This window comes from Macrobrachium nipponense, chromosome 33, assembly GCF_015104395.2.
Source record: "Macrobrachium nipponense isolate FS-2020 chromosome 33, ASM1510439v2, whole genome shotgun sequence".
Lineage (NCBI taxonomy): Eukaryota > Metazoa > Arthropoda > Malacostraca > Decapoda > Palaemonidae > Macrobrachium > Macrobrachium nipponense.
The window spans coordinates 43,445,043-43,465,042 of NC_087219.1; the positions used below are offsets into that span (position 1 = coordinate 43,445,043).

A 20,000-nucleotide genomic window follows, 5' to 3' on the forward strand; every position below is an offset into this window, starting at 1 on the left:
GGATTCTGTGACCCTGCTCAGTTTATTTACTATTATTATTAAAGGGCAAAGGATAGCTATGACATCACGAAGTTATTGGAAAATTTTGTGACCTTTCTCAGATTATTTATCACTATTGCACAGAACTTGAAATCTAAAACACCCTCTGAAAATAATATAAGAAATCGAATTATTCTAATTGTTACTTTTGTTAATTTGCTAATTATTGTCCTCGTTTATTTTGCAGAGTTATTTCGCCACCGACTACGACCCGACAATAGAGGATTCTTACACGAAACAGTGCGTCATCGACGATGTTGTTGCCAAACTCGATAGTAAGTACATCCGATCGCTCTTGATTCGAGAGGAATGACACTTTAATTATTGCTCCACGTCGATTTTGGTTGGGCATTGTCTCGTATCTTATGTTTTATGTACAATATATAAAAGTATGTGTATATATTTTATATATGTTTGTATATTATATATATTATATATACATGTATTTTTTACCCACTTTTATAAACATTCAGGAAGCACTTAATTTAAAACAAGTATTATGAGCGATGTACCGCTCTTTTTGACGACATAGCTGCACTCTCTCTCTCTCTCTCTCTCTCTCTCTCTCTCTCTCTCTCGGTTACTTTGGTCACCAGTAGCACAACATTGCACTCAACTCGCCCTCTCATCAGTCAATCTATGTCTCTTTGTGTCCTAGTTATCGTTACACTTTTAATTATTGTTTTTTACACGTAATGAGGTCGTGCATTCTTTTCTGACGAGTCAGTTGCCGTTATTCTGTTGTCCGTTTTTTTACTACCCAAAAATAGTAGCAATTTTGGTAATTTTTGTAATTGACTATTCAGCCATAAAGTGAGTCTTAACTTTTTGTATGTCTTGTGCATGGAGAAATTTAAATTTAAAATTCTTCTCTTAGTTTAAAAACGCTTTTATTTAAATTGGAACCTGGTGGGATGGGCAGATTTGAGTCCTTACGTATTATACCTTGAGTGGACAAAGAATATAGAGACTTTCTGTCTGTATGGTTGTTCTTAAGCATTGTAGGTCATTCTGTTATAAAGATACACGGTCTGTGTAGAGGTTAAGGTTGCTACACCTATTGTGGAGATGCTCTGTGTTAGGGATAAAGTAGGAACATATCTCTTACTCCGTAGCTCGGCCATATATGATTAGGTGGACGACGGTATGTCTAGATCGCGAAGCTCACTACCCTTAGACCTACGGTGTTACTAACAGAAAGATAAATATACAGGATGCACATTCTCTTGTTATATATATATATATATATATATATATATAATATATATATATATATATATATACTATGTGTGTGTATGAAACTGACCATTGTATTAAAGCTATATAGTCAGTGGGACGGTATGTCTAGATCGCACAGTTCACTACCCTTGACCTACGTTGTTACTAACAGAAAGATAGATATACAGGATGCACTATCTCGCTCATTTTTCCTTCGTGGCAAAAAACCTTTATTTATACATAGCATCACGTTTTATATACTTCGTGATCAAGTTATTCTTATATATATATATATATATATATATATATATATATATTATATATATATATATTAAAACTGAGCATATATTACATAATGCATATAGTCAGCGGCAAATGGAGTCAACCCTACTGCTACCACCACCACCCACCCACCGCCCCATAGCATTTAATAGACGTGCTCCTCACTTGAGCATACCACGCACGCGCTAGGACTCTTTTTAGGAGGAAAGCGGACTTGTCCTTGGAGCCATATTGGAGTTCTGGAGGGGGTGGGGAGGGGGAGGTAGGGAGGGGTGTTGTGTGTAGCTGTGGATGTGCTGTTGCGTTTATGGTTGAGGGCGGGACGTGGGTGGATGAGTCGTTGGTGCGGGTGGGGTTGTGCATCTGGGCCTGGGTGGTGGGTGTGGTGTGGGTGTGGCGTGGCTTTCGGCGTGCAGTCAGCGGCAGCCAGCTCCAAAAGGGTTGTTCGGGAGCGTTGTCGAAGACTGGTCGAGAGGGAGACCAGGCAGCTCTTGGTGTTCGGGAGTCTTAGCTGCGCTAATGTCCTTTTGATTACATTGTCCTTTTTTTCCGTTTTTTTTCAGTCTATTTTCACTTTTCGTTTTATTCGTTGGTCATATGTATAGTTATGGTTATGAATATATATATATATATATATATATATATATATATATATATATACACCACACACAGTAGAAGGATCCTCAGTAATACTCTTGTTTATCAAGACGAAATATATTTTTAGAAATATAAACAATTATATTTCGTCTTGATAAACAAGAATATTACTGTGGATCCTTCTACTGTTTACTTAGAAGCGCGATACGGTGTTTTTATATTGCATATATTTATATGATATATTATACGTATATACATACATTATTTATATATATATATATATATATATATATATATATATACATACATACACACACACACACACACACACACATACACATTATACGTGTGTGTGATAACTTGAAGAGTTTCCCCGATAGGGACGTCTCAAGACGAGGAACAGGTAAATTCATACCCTCACTTCTGGGTCATGGCTGAACTCCCTGTGCAGAAAACTTGCAGTCTGCATCTCGTTGCACATGTACAAAAGAATTACCAGCAATGTGTGGAATCCTGCTGCACCTTCGTGGCTATTGTGGGTATTCTTTTCCAATATTTTTCTTACACCATCTATCTTCCTCCTAACAGGCCAGAATGATAAACTCTTTTCGTCAACTTGTGTTCTGTTCTCTCCACATGTCTAAACCACCTTAGTTCAATAAAACTATTTTTTTTTTAATCACGTTTCACATACCTCTCCATTTCTCACCAGCTCAGCTGTTCTTGTGCCACATGATGACGTTTCATCTCTGCAGCTTTAACCCGTTTTTAGTTTTCTGTAAAAGAAAACTACTGAAATGGATGGCTTTGTCTGTCTGTTCGCACTTTTTCTGTCCGCCCTCAATTCTTAAAAACTACTGAGATAGTGGGCTGCAAATTGCTATGTTGATCATCCACCCTCCAATCATCAAACGTATCAAATTGCAGCCCTCTAGCCTCAGTAGTTTTTATTTTATTTAGGAAAGTCAGCCATGATTGTGCGTCTGCCACCGATATAGGTGCGAATAGCACTGAACCGTGGCTGAAAGTTTCATGGGCCACAGCTGAGAGTTCCATGAGCCGTGGCTGAGAGTTTCATATAGCATTGTACGCTGTGCAGAAAACTCGATTGCGCCAAAGAAACTTCGGTTTAGTTTTTTACTCGTTTTTATATTATGCACATTCAGCAACCATGCGTAATCTCCATAAAGGAGAGTTAGCTCAACATTCCCTTCCTACATGAACTTGTAAATTAACCATTGCTATCCCTCCATCATATGTTGTAGCTACCATTTATTGCTCCATCTTTCTGGTTTCCATTTGCCGTCATAACTATATATGGTTGCTCACATCAATTTACTCATTCAGATCTCACTTATGTCTGTAGCTTCTCTGTGCTGCCTCTAATCAGTAAGTGTCCGTCCTTTTTGAAGATTTCGTCTCTCGCACTATTCTAGAAGATATCAAACAACCATGGAATTTTTACACATCCTTATCTCAGACTTTCATATGAAACCATTCACTTTCTTTTACGTATAACTTTCTTCATTTCCAATGTATAAAGAAATTAGTCATTCAATTGACCTTCTGTATCATAAATCCTTAACATCCTTCACACTAAGTCAGTTTTTTATTATAGATTTTGAATGTTCATGCATGCCATAGAAAGCTTTTCCCCTTTCATTTCAAACATATTCTCTTTTCTATTTGAAACCACACTGTTCTTCCTCACTGAATCCCTCTGTCTGTCAGCTGTTAGACTGAATTAATCAAAAGTATAGCCTACATCTTTCGTATTGTATATGTAAACTAACGTTACATTTCCATTTCACATTTTCATCTTTTTCCTGTAACCTTTTTATTCCTAATTATTATTCTCTTCTTAGTGGCCTTTACTTGATCCTTTTTATCAATTTAGTCCTTTATTTTTTTCCCATTCACTTATCCGTTGTTTTGCATATAGGCACCCATTGAATAGTGGTTATCAAAAGAGGACGTTTGTTCTCTCCAACTTATTTTCGTTCCCAGCAGATTCCTTTTTATTTCTTTCTAGCCTTCATGCCTGCAGTATGTTCTCCCAGAATTATAGAAAACATTGCACTGGACCGGAAGTTGTTACAGAAAATGCTTGGATTTGTAAAGTCAGATACGCAGCTGACAACTGCTGCTAAGGAGAAACAAAGAGATTTTTTTTTTTTTTTTTTGCCCTTGGCAGTGTTTTTGTCACTAGTAAAGGAGTGTAGTAAATTGTTTGAATTACATAAATGACACAGAAAAACTTGGGGATCGTGGGTTGTTGTACATTATGTATGATGGAGTTTGTATGTGTATACACATATACGTACATGCATATATATATGTATATATATACATACATACATACATATATATATATATATATATATATATATATACATACATACATACGTACAAATACACAAACTTCATTGTAAGACCTTCGAGCTACATGGGTTGGCTTATACTATTCGGTTTCTGGTTCTAATCAAGCATTGTGGGATGAGGCTGCCATCCGCACGCCCCTTTCAGTCCTTGTTACGCCTACACCAGACCCGAAGGTCATTTGAAAATTTCAAGAACTTGATTTGCTCGACAGGTACGTTGATCGTCTTCTTGAGAAGTCTTCCCTATTATCTAGATTTGTTCCGTCATGAGTGGAAAGGGAGTTGGAAGTTAAGTATGAAAGTGGTGTTCTCCATTTTGATAGTTAAATTTAAAATTCTGCTGCCAAAATATGGTGTGCACTGATAGACATTTTACCTATATTACGTAAAAGTTTAGTGAGGGTAGCTGTGATTCATTTAATTCGTGACTTACGTAAGCTGTAAATCTCGAGCAATGAACTGTATTCTTTATAAAGCAAGAAATATCAAGGACCCTTAGCAAAAAAAAAAAAAAAAAAAAAAATTAAATCTTGGAACCAAGAATTGCTAAAACTTTGAATCGTGCTACGAATCGCAAAAAGTCGTAGGCTGCGGGAGATGCGAAATGGAATACAATAATTGTCGAAGTTTTGAACCTTTTCATTTTTACCATTCGTTAGAGTCGAAAGATATTATTATTATTATTAACCTATTGCTATATTTTGAATGGCACTTTATAGCCAGGTACCTTTTGGTTTTGGAGTGATTATTTTGATGCCCCAAATATTTTGAACTTAACATATTTTTCAAGATTACGGGCTGATTCCAACTAGATACTACGATAGAGTTCTCTGGGCTTCTTACAGTTCCTTTCGTTACTCGACTATTTCGACAAGGAAACTTTTGCTGTAATCACTTGTTTCGAAAAGTCTTCAATCGTCATTCAAAGTGGACAGTTAATGAACCAATAGAATTGACTTTCGACTTAGTTATGACCACAGTGTTTTTTTCTTTATCAAATGCTCTCATATAATGGAAACACTGGAGGCTGAATCAGGAAATGTAGACAGAACATAAGACGGACCACGGAGAGAGAGAGCGATAGATCTCCCAAAGGAATTGCTGATGTCCACCCACAGTCAATGTGGTATAAATGGTGACCTCCAGTAAGGGACAATGTGGTGTGAGTGGAGTCCACCAGTGAGGGAATAAGACCCCCCACACGAGAGAATGTATACGCTGGCCTTGTAAGTTGACGCTTCTGATAACAAGTTGGGTTATATGCGTACAGAGCTTGAGTTTTGAGGAACTCGCGGATAGTGTACCATATTTCAGAATGAATTTATGACACGTGATTATTTTAATTCTTAAGTTGCTTTTTCAAATATTCGAATGGGAATCAAATTACAGTTAGTTGACAGTATAGAGATTGTATCTAGTCTCCGTTTTATTTGTATTCCAAGGGATTTTTCCATCCTAAACGAACTATGCCTTTCGCTACACATTTGAAGCTTCGCAGGGTTGCACCGATTGCATTCTGGAGGTCTGGTCTAAAATTCGTTCGTGCACAACTCTTCAGTGGCCCTCGTGTCTCCTTGTGACCCGTTGCAAACACTTTTGTGGTACTAGTGTGACATTGTGACTTGCTGCCTCTCGCATCAGAATCCTGTATGATCAGTTGGAAGTTTTAGCACCAAACTTTTTTTTCCTGTGTTGTCACAAGGCAAGGGTTCTCTTACACCCGGTGAGAAAGTACAAAATCATATAAGAGTTTATTTTGTTCTTGAAATGCTTCTTGATTTCTTGCGGGGATCTGGCTTTCCATTCATCTCATTTGATTGAAAAAATAAACATTTCTTCACACTTTCATTTTGTCACTAAGGTTCCTCTGAGAATAGAATTCCTGCTCAAAGGAAAGTTCTTGGATGGGTGAGCAACAAAGAGGTCCGTGATTTCCTGTGAAGATTTGTACGAGCATTGACATGGACGAAACGACCTCATTCGCGCCGGGAGGCTTTCGTTATTGGCAGTGGGTCACATTGAGGCATAGAAACCAACAGAATGAGTCAATGGCCACCAGAAAAGGGAACAAAGCGACAACAACATTCCAAGAGTGGCTGAGATTTCAGTCTGGTTATCAAAAGGCAATTTAGGAAGGTGTCAATGGACCTCGATGAAGCCGGGTGGAGGTCGTCCTCCAGCAGTTGTTGCACACACACGACGGGCATGAACTTTGGCCAATTGGGTTCATTGCTGTCAGCTGCTTTGTCTGATAACCTTTTTTTCCTTCCTTTCTTTCTTTTATATTACATAAAGACGAAGGCGTGAACAACTGCAAATTTATATCTAGCACAGACCACTAAGGGTAAAAAGTAATTAGGCCAGAAGGAGTTTGTTTATACATTCTTTGAGTTTGGGTTCAATTTGTCTATGTATGTATGTATGAGAAATTGAAGACGAAGGCGTGAACAACTGCAAATTTATATTTAGAACAGACCACTAAGGGTGAGTTTGAGTTTAATTTGTCTGTCTGTCTGTCTGTGTATGTATGCATGTATGTATGTATGTGAGGCTGTGTCAACTTGTTGTGGTTTTAAAAGTCTCATTTCATCAATTGGTGTTGTTTTACCACCATCATCAACGGATATAATAATCAGTCGAATGTGTTTTATAGAACCGTATTTTTAGGGGTTTTGTGATACACACACACACACACACCACACACACACACACACACACACACACACACACACACACACATATACATACATATATATATATATATATATATAATATTATATATATAATATATATATATATGTATATATATATATTGAATATATATTTCATATATATATAAAATATATATATATATATACTATATCTACATATATATATATATATTATATGTGCGTGTGTGTGTATATATATAAATGAAAAATATATTTAAAAGTATATACACGAAAAAGACAACCAACCAAAAGGCTATAAAATCGCAAAAGCAATAACAAAAACAATATTATACTAATGCCACCAAAGTACCATACGACACATTCGAATGGTAATTATAACCCCAAAAGCATAATAATAATAATAATAATAATAATAATAATAATAATAATAATAATAATAGCAATAATAATATAATCACACTAGCATTTGGGTCACAAACACGTTTCCTTAGCTCCACATAAAAAAAGTAAAAAATGCTCCGAAGTTTTTTAGGCGTAATCGAGTTTTCTGTACAGCGTATAATGCTGTATGAGCCGCTGTCCTTGAAACTTTCAGCCACGACTCGGTGGTGACCTGTCTATAGCGTTGCCAGACACAGGATCATGGCTACATTTAACCTAAAGTATAATAAAAAAGAAAAAATACTGAGGCTAGAGGGCTGCAATTTGGTAAGTTTGATGATTGGAGGGTGGAGGATCAACATACGAATTTGTAGCCCTGTAGACTCTGGGCGGACGAACAGACAAAGAGTCATCTGAATAATTTTCTTTTACAGATAACTAAAATCTACAAGAGGTTTTTAAACTTTATCAAACAACAAGAGAATCTTCAGTTTCTTATCATATTGGAGACCGGATACGGTTTGGACTCATTTTGTTCTGTTTTTTTTCTTCATTTTTTTCTCTCGGCTTTTCATTGACGTTTTCCGGTAGCTGCAGTTCGTTTTCTTTCCACGTTTTTATCTCTCTCTCTCTCTCTCTCTCTCTCTCTCTCTCTCTCTCTCTCTCTCTCTCATTTTATGTGGTAAAACGTGTAATTATATATAGTATATATATGTAAATAAATTCTTCTGTTGAAATAGGATACGTCTCGAGTATATAAAAAACTCTGGTTTAAAGCTAAGGACTATATTTCGGTGGACCAACTTCCACCCTTATCACTACTTGATAAGGGTGGAAGTCAGTCCAACGAAATGTAGCTTTGCAACAGAGTGTTTTAATGGGACTTTTATACATTATATATATATCTATCATATATCTATATATATCTATATATATATATATATATATATATATATCTATAGTATATACATATATAACACCATACATATTATAGCATACATACTTTTACATACATACATACCACATACCTCTTCCTCCTCCCTTCTCTCTCTCGTCTCTCTCTCTCTCTCCACTCTCTCTCTCTCTCTCTATCTCTCTCTTTAGCGTTCAAAGAAGTCCTGGAAGACAGCCAGGATGTTGTTGTCGGTGCTTCCGCCGGTCGGTGTTTTACCGCCGAAGGGGATTTTTTGGGGGCGAGAACGAAGGTCGTTCCCTTGCAAGGTAATGGCGAAGGGTGGCGAGTGTGTGTGTGTGTGTGTGTGTGTAGTGTGTGTGTGTGTGCAGTACTACCTGTCTGGGGAGGGGGTGGGGAGGGAGAGGGGGAGGGGGTTGAGAGTCTGCAGCGCCTTGGCGTCTAGGGAACTTGCGTTTCTTGGACTGTATGTCGTGTCTGTGTTTTTATACTTTTGTCATGTTTGCACAGACACTTTTTTCGGCTTGTCTGTTTTATTTAAAGAACTCTCTCTCGTCTCCTCTCTCTCATCCCGTCTCTCTCTCTGTCTCTCCTCCTCCTCCTTCCTCCTCTCCTCGGTCTGTCCGTCTCTCGCTCTTCTCTCTCTCTCTCTTTAGATGGCCACAATAATAATAATGATGTTAGCATCCATGGTTTTCAGTAATTATCATGAAACAGATTTTTGAATATCTTTTTGGTCTCTTCACGGTAAAAAGACTGAGTCAGCCTTATCAATCCCAATTTTGCATGGTCCTTGTATGAGGTATTAATACTGACAGGTTCAATGACCCGGGAAACAGAATTCCAGTTAATTGATGATTGTTTTTTTGTACGACTAAGTAACCTGTTGACCCCTGTGCGTGAGACTCCAGCATTATGATGTCCCGTAGGGGTTCTTTGCAGCGTGCCTTCTGCTCCTAGCTGCAACCCCTTTCGTTCCATTTTACTGTACCTCCTTTCATATTCTCTTTCTTCCATTTTATTTTTTACCCTTAATTTCCACCCTTTCCTAACAATTGCGAGGTTTTCCTCCTGTTCCACCTATCAACCCTTTTACTGTCCGTTTCCATTTTCAGCGCCGAATGACCTCATAAGTCCCAGTGCTTGGCCTTTGGCCTAAATTCCATATTCATTCAATCTATCAGTCAATCAAGTATTATTATGTCAAAAGTGGTATGAAAGAAACCAGTAAGACCTTTTAACTCGCTGAGCAAGCTCCCACAAACTAGAGTGGTCGTGAATTGAAAGAAGCTATAGTAGATTCACATCAACCGTGCATTTGACGTCTAGGCCAGTCCCTTACGACGCTCCTGATTGGCTGTGGATAAGCCAATCACAGGGCTGGAAACTCTGTCTCTCTCGAGAGTTCCCATAGGCAGGATGTATGTTCCACCTCTCCTGAAATACGTATCCCTCAGGAGAGGTGGAACATAGATCCTGCCTATGTAAACTCTCGAGAGACTGAGAGTTTCCAGCCCTGTGATTGGGTTATCAACAGCCAATCAGGAGCGTCGTAAGGGAGTGGCCTAGACATCAAATACACGGTTGATGTGAATCTACTAAAGCAAACGGAGCCCTAAAGTTTGTAGAAGAATTCTGATGAGAAACACATTTCGGAAAAAAAATCAAGTAAACGAATTTCTTTACGTACACGAAACGATAAATGATTAAGACAGTTTCAGTCTAATTTGCATAGCACCTTAGATGAGCGGACACCCCTTCTTAAATTCTGATTCTACTTTAAATCCGTTGACGATCATTTCAACCTTGTTTATATATATAAACAGAAAGTTTTGCAACTCTTGCTAAAGCACCTTTTCCCCTTTACGCTGGAAATTAGCTTTCCTCGCTGCCTCTGCGTTCCCTGACTTTGAATTCCTTCTGATACTTCATTTTTCTTCTCATTCCTTTTTCTTCTCATTCTTATTTTTCTCATTTTTCTTTTTCCCATGAGGTATTGCGTGACATAGCATGTGGTTTTAATGTCCTGCATTTCCTAGTTACAAAAACTAAATAAATAAATAGAATAAATAAAAATGAAAAATAAAAAACAAAAATGCTTTCTGCTGTTACTATGGGAGTGGATGATTTTTACGAGTAATGTTAGTGAAATCTACATTTTTGTTGGATTTCAGTTTTCTTGGATAGCATATTGAAAGAAACCTGAATACTGTATCAGGGAGTTGACTGCCATTCGAGTTGGAATGGAATGTACCCTTCTGTACTTTGTTTGACCTTGGAACATTTAGGTCTTTTTAACAGAGGAAGCAAGGGTCCCAAGTACTCCGGTTGAGAGGGTGATTTCCATGTACTGAGAGAGAGAGAGAGTCCCAGTACCCTCTCCCACCCTCTTTCCGGTTGAGAGGGATTTCCATGTAGAGAGAGAGAGAGAGAGAGAGAGAGAGAGAGAGAGAGGAGGGTCGGTCCCAAGTACTCCGGTTGAGAGGGTGATTTCCATTTACTGAGAGAGAGAGAGAGAGAGAGAGAGAGGGTCCGTACCAAGTACTCGGTTTGAGAGGGTGATATCCCGTACAGAGAGAGAGAGAGAGAGAGAGAGAGAGGAGAGAGAGAGGGCGGGTCGGTCCCAAGTACTCGGTTGAGAGGGTGATTGTCCATTTATGAGAGAGAGAGAGAGAGAGAGAGAGAGAGAGGCTCCTATGTATTCCAGCAGAGAGAGGGAGCTTAAATAAATTTAAGAGAGAGAGAGAGAGAGAGAGAGAGAGAGAGAGAGAGAGAGTTTTCACTCCGATTCTCCGCCGAGATTGAGCAAGGGAGCGCCCGCGCTGCTGTAGTTCAGGTCGTCTTAGGGTCCTCTCAGAGTACGTGGCACTGGGGCCTCCCCGCTGAAGGGCTAAGTGAAGGCCCTAGATGGGCATGGCGCGGGCCAACAACCGAAAAAAAAAAAGTGAAAATAAAATGCACCCTAAGCCACACTCACACTGCACTGGTTCCCCGAGGCCATCGTCCTGTTTAAATTGCCTTCAAGGCCACAAATCATCGCCCCTTCTTCTTTCGCTACCGTTCGTTCGAAGATCCTTTCTTTCTCTCTCTCTCTCTCTCTCTCTCGTGGTGGGATGGTGCCGTCAGTGCACCTCACGTGGGTGCACTGTAGGCACTACTCGAGGGTTCTTCGCACCGTCCCTTCACGCTTCTAGGTGCAACCTCTTTCATTCCTTCTATACTATACCTCTGTTCATGATCATATTCTCTTTCTAACATCTGACTCTCCATCCTCTCTAACAGTTCTTTCTTAGTGGAACTGCTACGTTTTCCTCCTGTTACACCGTTCAGACCTTTGTACCGTCGATTTCTCTTTCAGCTCTGGATGACCTCGTAGATCCCAGCGCTTGTCCTTTGGACTAAATTCTCTATTCTATTTTCTCAGCTCTCTCAACGCCGTAGGCTCACATAATCTAGCTGTGACCTATTACCATTCAAATCAGTCCCCCTACTCAGTCCCCCCCCCCCCCCCCCAAACGAGTATCTTAAGCCGTCTGAGAGGTGACTAAAATGTTACTGAATATTTTTATGCAGATAAATGAAAGTAGTTTCAATTAGAATTTCGCATTTTCGTGTAATTTTTTTTTTATAAATGAATTGCTGAACGATTTCAGTATCTTGGGTATGTGACTCGTTTCCGGTTTTACTGCCCTTGATCTTTTCTCGTTTCCAGTGTCACTTTCCCGCTTTCTCAGCTGTCACGTTTCTTTGTTAGAGAATTTGCTTGTTTTATGATTGAGGAACTTCTATTAAGCGTTTTCATTTTTCCCATTCTAGCATTCTGTCCTGTAGAAGATTGCTGTTACAAGTTGAAGGTCTGTTAGTTTTGTCTCAAGTGAGAGTTTACACATTTTTATCAGTAATAATAATAATAATAATAATAATAATAATAGTATATAATAATAATAAAAGTAATATTAATAATAGTCAGTAACTGCTTGCCTCCTATTCTTTATGTGAATTTCTTTATAAATTTTGATCAACAACAGCAACAACAACAATAATAATAATAGTCAGTAACTGCTTGCCTCTTATTCTTTATGTGAATTTTTTTTGTTTTTACAAATTTGGATCAGCAACAGCAACGTCAATAATAATAATAATAATATAATAATAATAATAATAATAATAATAATAATAATAATAATAATAATAACCAGCGTTTCCTATTCATTATGTGAATTTCCTTTCCGGATGTCGTCACTCATCCGACGGATGTGTCTGTTTTGTCCCTTTTAAAGGCTAAAGCAGGCAGTGGAACGTATTACTGTGGTTTATTTGTTTCTACGGCTTCATTTTACCATTTAGGGTGGCTGCATGAATGAACAAAATGGCTCTCTTAGTGAATCGAACTCACTCTCTCTCTCTCTCTCTCTCTCTCTCTCTCTCTCTCTCTCTCTCTCTCCTCTCATTTCAAAGGTCGAGAGCAAAGGTCTGAGTGTAACTTAGTGTGTGTGTGTATGTGTGTGTTAAAGGTAGGGAACAGAGGCTCATTCTTTCGAGGAATGCGTCAGGCAAGGGATGATGCACCCTGGTTATACCGTCTTCCTAATATTTTTGTTTGTTTGTTGGCTCATTCGATTCACTGTCCTTTCTGTGGCTGATTATGCCAAGAGAGTTTTGTCTCTGAAGTCCGACGGGGTTGGCTGTCATGATACGAGGTGGAGTGTCGGGAAACGAACACCAAACGGAGCAGCTTTTGGAGTGACGTTTGTGAAGGACTTGAAAGATGGGGCACATCTTCAAGCTCAGGAAACATATCTTTCAGTTCAGGAGACATTATTTTGCTGAAATTCTGATCTTCAGAAACATTTTATTATATGGAATCTCGTTTTGTATGTATTAGGTAGATCTCAGTGGGCCCAATCTGACTGGCTGAGCTTGGATGGAACAGAATAAAGCCAGTCTGAGTTTTGGTTTCTGAGTTTTGGTTGGGTGATAAGGCCCTTGGGGGTTGGGCTCACATCTAAAGGAAGTAATAAAGAAAAAGAAGTACAATGAAAGCTATGATCACGATAATACTTTCAGGAGTACTGTCATTTCAAAATACAAATGTACTGGAAGTAGATTGCCAAACATCAACTGTACACATTTATAAAATTGACAAACAAAGAGGATCAAGATACTACTGCTATTAATTAATAATAATAATTGAGCACACACCTTCTGAGAATTATTGCGATAACGATGGTTTTGGCTCTTTTCAAGACCACCAAAGCCTTTATTTATTGTCACTGCCTGACAAATTGCTTGTTAAGGGCATCGTTGGGAACCGGAGGGTGGACCCAAGGGACGCCCTATGGGGAGTTCAGTGATGGGAGGAAAGGGGGCGTGGTATTGAAGGGAATAATATCGGATGGGGGTTGGAGCAGAGGAGTGCTCGGGGTTCCAGGGGCGTGGCAGAGACCCAGTAGTGGTTTTTATTATTAGACGAAGCTGTGTGAGTCATTTATGGCTTAGGACACTGGTACCGTGTAACTCGCTTTCGTCACATTTCTGGTGAACCCACCACTTCACTTTAGGAACGAATGTTGCGTGAGGCGTGTGCGCACGCACGCACCCTCGTCTTTCTTTGAAACTATTTAATACAAATGTACGCACGTAGAGTATTGAGTTACACTTAAGCGCTAATCTCAGTGCTTCCTACTTTTATGAATTTACGAACACTTATGTGACAAACGCCACTCGAATCTTATCACTTATTACTCTTAACGAACTTTCCCGACGTTTCATTGCGCTTTTTACCTACATGAAAAGTTGTGATGGGGTTGTGGGTGGGATATTGCGGGTTAAATAACTAAAATTGTTGTGAAAAAAATATTTTAAAATATTTGTTAAAGTTTAAAAACAGCCCACCAGTTTTTCTCAGCTCTGAAAAGTTAAGTTATTGTAATAGGGGTATGGGGCGGGCAAACCCCATTTTCAGAATTGAATGTTGTGAAACAACAATCTAAGAGTATCATGAGGCCGGTAGTGGGTTACAATAAGGCCCCTAAAGTGATAAACGTCGGGGCTGGCAGCTAAGTGGCCTTAGACTAGGAAGGCTGTGAACAGTAGTTTCTTTCCTGGAAGAATGAAATATAAAGTAGATTCTTTCCTGAAATATAAAGCAGTTTTCTCTCTTGGAAGGAAGGTAGGGGTAAAATTAGTTTATTTCCAGGAAGGAGAAAAAGTAGTTTCTTTCCAGGAAAGAGTAAAAGCAGTTTCCTTCCAGGAAGGAGAAAAAGTAGTTTCTTTCTAGGAAAGAAGAAAAGTAGTTTCTTTCCAGGAAGGAGAAAAAGTAGTTTCTTTCAAAGAGAGGTGAAGTAAAATGTTATGGTTTTTTTTCTTCGGGAAGGAGAAAAAAGAGTTTCTTTCCAGAAGGAGAAAAAAAGTTTTCAGGCAAAGGAAGAAAAAGTTAGTTTCTTTCCTAGGAAAGGAAGAAAAGTTAGTTTTTACAGAAGGAGAAAAAGTTTAGTCCTTATAGGAAAAGAAGTGAAAAGTTTTTTCCAGGAAGGAGTTTAAAAAAGTAGTTTCCTTTCCAGGAAAGGAGTTAAAAGGCAGGTTTCCTTTCCAGGAAGGAGAAAAAGTAGTTTCTTTCCAGGAAGGAGAAAAAGTAGTTTCTTTCCTGGAAGGAGAAAAGGTAGTTTCTTTCCAGGAAGGAAGGCGATAAAGTAGTTTCTTTCCAGGAAAGAAGGAAGAAGATAAAGTAGTTTCTTTCCAGGAAAGAAGGAAGAAGATAAAGTAGTTCCTTTCCAGGAAAGGAAGGAAAGGAGGAAGGAAGTAAGAAGTAAAGTTTCTTTCCAGGAAGGAGAAAAAGTAGTTTCTTTCCAGGAAGGAGAAAAAGTAGTTTCTTTCCAGGAAGGAAGGCGATAAAGTAGTTCCTTTCCAGGAAAGAAGGAAGAAGATAAAGTAGTTTCTTTCCAGGAAAGAAGGAAGAAGGATAAAGAGTTCCTTTTCCAGGAGGAAGGAAGGAACGGAGGAAAAAGAAAAGTGTTTCTTTCCAGGAAAGAAGGAAGAAGATAAAGTAGTTCCTTTCCAGGAAGGAAGGAAGGAAGGAAGGAGAAAAAGTAGTTTCTTTCCAGGAAGGAAGGAAGGCAGATGCTCTTTTCGAAAAAAGTGACATTTTAAATAGTATATAGAAGGAAGATAAAAAAAAAGCCATTAAATATAGCAACAAGAATCACGGTCTGAATTCATTGTGGACGCAAACTATTATTATTATTATTATTATATTAATGTTCTGATACTCATATGGTATGATCATACGAAACGATGAAATACGAATCCACACTGGATATCGCTGTGACCGGAAATCCTATATTATGTATAATTGACCTTGCAGAAACGTATCTTCTTATCATACTCGTTACTCATGAAAGGAAGAGAGATAGAAAACTTTTTTGCTTCAAATTCTTTGCAAGTGAGTTGTTTGTTTTATATATACAAACGTATAGCTTAACTCTCTCTCTCTCTCTCTCTCTCTCTCTCTCTCTCTCTCTCTCTCTCGTTAAATAGCTTGATGCTGTTTACGCTGAGATGAATCAAAAGTTTTAGAGCTACTATCTGCGTCAGAGAGAGAGAGAGAGGAGAGAGAGAGAGAGAGAGAGAGAGAGAGAGAGAGAGAGGCTTAAGACTTATTAATGTAAAATACCGGGCTAGTCTTAAGGGATGAAGTTGAGTTCAAGTTGGTGGTTGGGGGGGGGGGAGGGGAGAGGTGGGGGTTGACATGCGGGTTGAGTTTGTCCGTTCCCATATGGGGTCAGCAACATCACGAGCTGGTTCTCTGTCTGTCTGTCTGACTGTTCTTTTGTTCATCCGATCATTGTGACGCTCAGACCATGTCTCTCGCTTCTTGGGAAGGCGTTTAGCAATGTGTATCATTTCTCCCTTTCTTAATTGTAGGCAGGCCCTCTTATTTAATTTGTCTAAAATCACCCTAGTTTTATTTCTCTCAGTTGACGTAGGTTCTTAAGACTCGTTCACCCTTTTGCGCAATCTTGTGTGATGCTGTTAATGCGGATTTCGACACCGTCTCTGAATGGCGCAGAAAAATAAAAATGGTTCGTTTTAAATCTCCCAAGACCAGTTTCCTCAATGTCTTTTGATCTTGTGGTTTCTTTTTAACAAAATATCCTAAGACCAGTTGCCGCAAGTCTCCTAATCTTGTATTCCTTCCCCCTTCAAAATATGTTGGAGAGCATTGAAAATGAACCCATGTTTTTTTTCGGCATTTTAGGCTTAGAGTGACACGCTTTCTTTCTGGAAGAGAGCAGCATCTGTAGTTGTGTTTGGAGTCGATCTTGCTGGATAGGAGTATCATTGTCACATCTGGAGAGGCTTTCATTCGGTCAGTTCGAAGGTTCTTAGTTTGATAGGTGAATCTCCTCTTGGATTCACTTCAGCTCTACCAAATAGTCGTCCCTCGCTCTTCGTGTTTTGCAGAATTTACCGTGGACAGTGCTCTCGAGAGCTTCAAGATTTTAAACAATTTCTTCATGGCCTCTTATATCACACGACGCTTTGCACTCAAGCAAGTGTCCCCTTTCTCTCAAGATAACATAAATTTTAGGAATTACTCAATTTTTATAAGTGTACTGTATTTATACGAGTTCCACCTTCCTATGGGGCCGTTTCTTTGCCTAAAGAGTGGCCCCTTGATTTTACTACATGTCACTTCTGTGTTTGTAGGGACGTCCATGTTTAGGTTTTTCTCATGATGATTCAATTAGCCCAAACTGAATCATGTACTGTGTTTGTGTATGGATAGATTTTCTTTTTACAGTATGACATTTGTGTGAAATTATTCAAACTGGGTCTCTCTCTCTCTCTCTCTCTCTCTCTCTCTCTCTCTCTCTCTTTCTTATTACATGCATCAGTAGGAACATTTTAAACAGTTTACTACAATATCTCTCTCTCTCTCTCTCTCTCTCTCTCTCTCTCTCTCTCTCTCTCTCTCTCTCTCTCAGGGAGAACTAGTGTGTGGTAATCCTCTTCTTACTAGAAAAATGGCCACGGATTGCTGGCAAATGAGGGCGTGACTAACTTCCCATATGGCCCGAGCAGGGTGCCAGTGTCCCGCGTTATAAATTTTCAGGAGCTTAAATGATTTTGTGGGATCTAGAAGCTACTGTTGGTCTTAACACAGCCTTCTTTTATTTATCTTTTTACTTTTATTTTTTATTGCTATTAAAACATCCCGGTACCAGGCTCCTTTCTCTGTGGCATTAAGGAATCTTTGGATTTATCTGTTTACTTTTCTCTCGGAAGGAGAGATGGTACGAGATGATAAATATACTTCACATCCACACTTTACTCACTCGAAGGAGAGTTGGCACAACGACCCCTTCATAAATTCCCACCTTCGCTTCCGTAGACATTCCAAATACTCACTGCTACCTGTGTTGCTCCATCTTTTCACTTTCTCACGCTACCGTCATCCGCTGTGTTGACAGCCAAATACTTGGGCGAATCAGCCAACCGCTGCCATTCTTCCACTCTCAATATTAACATTCATTACTCCATCTAAATGGTTTCCATTTAATCTTATAAACTCTGCTCAAGTTAATCCTTGTGCAGTAAGCTCTTTCCAATTCTTTTACTAGTTTCTGAAATGTCTCGTATTTCTCTTGATCAGTACCGTATCTGAGAACATCCACCTTTCTTTCAGACCCACTTTTACACCAAACTAGTTGATTGTCATCTATATTGTACATTCTCAATACTATCACTATTGCCAATGTTGTTTCTGTCATAAGCCTTTTCAAGGTCCTTGTGTGCCGCCTAAGACTTTTTTTCTTATATTTGCAACCTTCTTGCATAAATGTTTTATAACTAAAACTTAATCCATACATCCCCTTTCTTCTCTAAACCTCAGACTGTTCGTCCTCTACCAATCCTGTTATTTTTCTTGATTTTCAAGTCAGAATTCTACCATACACTTTCCCTGGAGCACTGAATAATGTTAAACCCCCATTATTTTTTAGTGCTTCAATTACCATTACCTTTTTACAAAGGAAAAATGATTTCACTCGCCCATTCCTTTGGAACGTTTCTGCATCCAGATGTACCTTGCAAACCTTGGTCAGCCACTCAGTGGCACTATCCGCTGTATTGAAGCATCTTGCTCCTAATGCCATCAATTCCTGGTCTCTTTCCATTCTTGAACCTCTTGATTGCCGGCTTTCATCATCAGTCACTTCCACAGGAGTTGTAAAACTTACCCAACCCTGTCCAGTCTGGCACCATTAATTTCTACCTTTTATTTTGTTATTCCCCACAGTCCTCTCTTCTATTCCCCACATTTAGAAAAAAAAATTCAAATCACTCACTTCGTGGACCCTGGATTGTGTTTTACTTCAGACAGCATCTTTCCATTTGCATCTTTTGTTCCGAGACGCACTTGTTTGTCAACCTTTCTCTCTCTCTATCTCTCTCTTTCTCTCTCTGTGTGTATATACATCCCTGTAGAACAACATTTCATTGTCCCTGAAGCTCGTGAATATTACTTTAATTTTTTCCTCTCTGCCATTATTCTTGTCTACAATATCAATCCTTCCTTATGCCTTGACATGATCTCTCAAATCATGCAATTGCATCCCAAGGAGTCTTCTCTGTTTCTTCACATTTTATATCATTATCCCACCATTTATTGCTTTTATTAACTTCTTATCATCCTATACCCACACACTCCCTGCTGCCCCTATTACTCCATTATTACTCCATCATGAAATTTCGATAAACTCCTCATGCCATCCATCCACCTTTATCATCATCGCAGTAGCACACTGAGATTGTTGGTGGCCTGAGAGAGAGAGAGAGAGAGAGAGAGAGAGAGAGAGAGAGAGAGAGAGAGAGAGAGAGAGAGCTCATCTGTTAGGGACATTTCTTCCCCAAGGGAGTTCACAACCTGCACTAGGCGCTCCTTTGCTTTGAAGCACTGTGCTTTGTGATTACTAGAAAGCAGTGACTTGTTGTTGCAGCTTGTCCTGAGTCAGGTGGGTTCCGCCCCCCCACCCCAAACCCGGTCACCTCGTACCGCCAATATTACGAGTACATGAATCGGCAGTCCCCGGAAACCTCCGTATGATGATCAGTTCATATTCTCGCATGTCAGTCTGGTATTCCCTTTCTGCTTCTGTCCTCCTGTATTGTTATAACCAAGGACCTTTGAATACTCACGAATATAAAGGACCTTAGGTATATGTTAGAAGTAGATCTATCGGTTTGCAAGTAGTTATACACCACTCGTGTATTTTTCTGTATATTTTGGAACGGTACACTGCAGTCTTTTTTTTTTTTTTTTTTTTTTCAATAGCCATATTTTTTCTCTTCATACGGGGCGGGGCTAGTAAAAGCTTTTGGATTGACACCAGTGTAAACCAATTCTTTTTTTTTACATGAATTCCCGTCGACCCTTCCAGGAAAAGGTGAGTTATGGGAATTTGATGTCTATTCCTGTTGGCCTCCAAACAAATACCTTTATAATATTTATATTTT

At 39.0% G+C, this 20,000-nt stretch overlaps 1 protein-coding gene across 1 annotated transcript in view; it reads left to right on the forward strand.

The window, feature by feature from the left end:
- The window catches only part of LOC135203131 (ras-like protein 2), a 105,924-nt gene that overhangs the window by 56,290 nt on the left and 29,634 nt on the right, over positions 1-20,000 (forward strand). Inside the window, exon 2 of the mRNA XM_064232776.1 lies at positions 227-314. Within this exon, the coding sequence (XP_064088846.1) occupies positions 227-314 (88 nt within the window). The remainder of the gene's footprint in view (positions 1-226; positions 315-20,000) is intronic.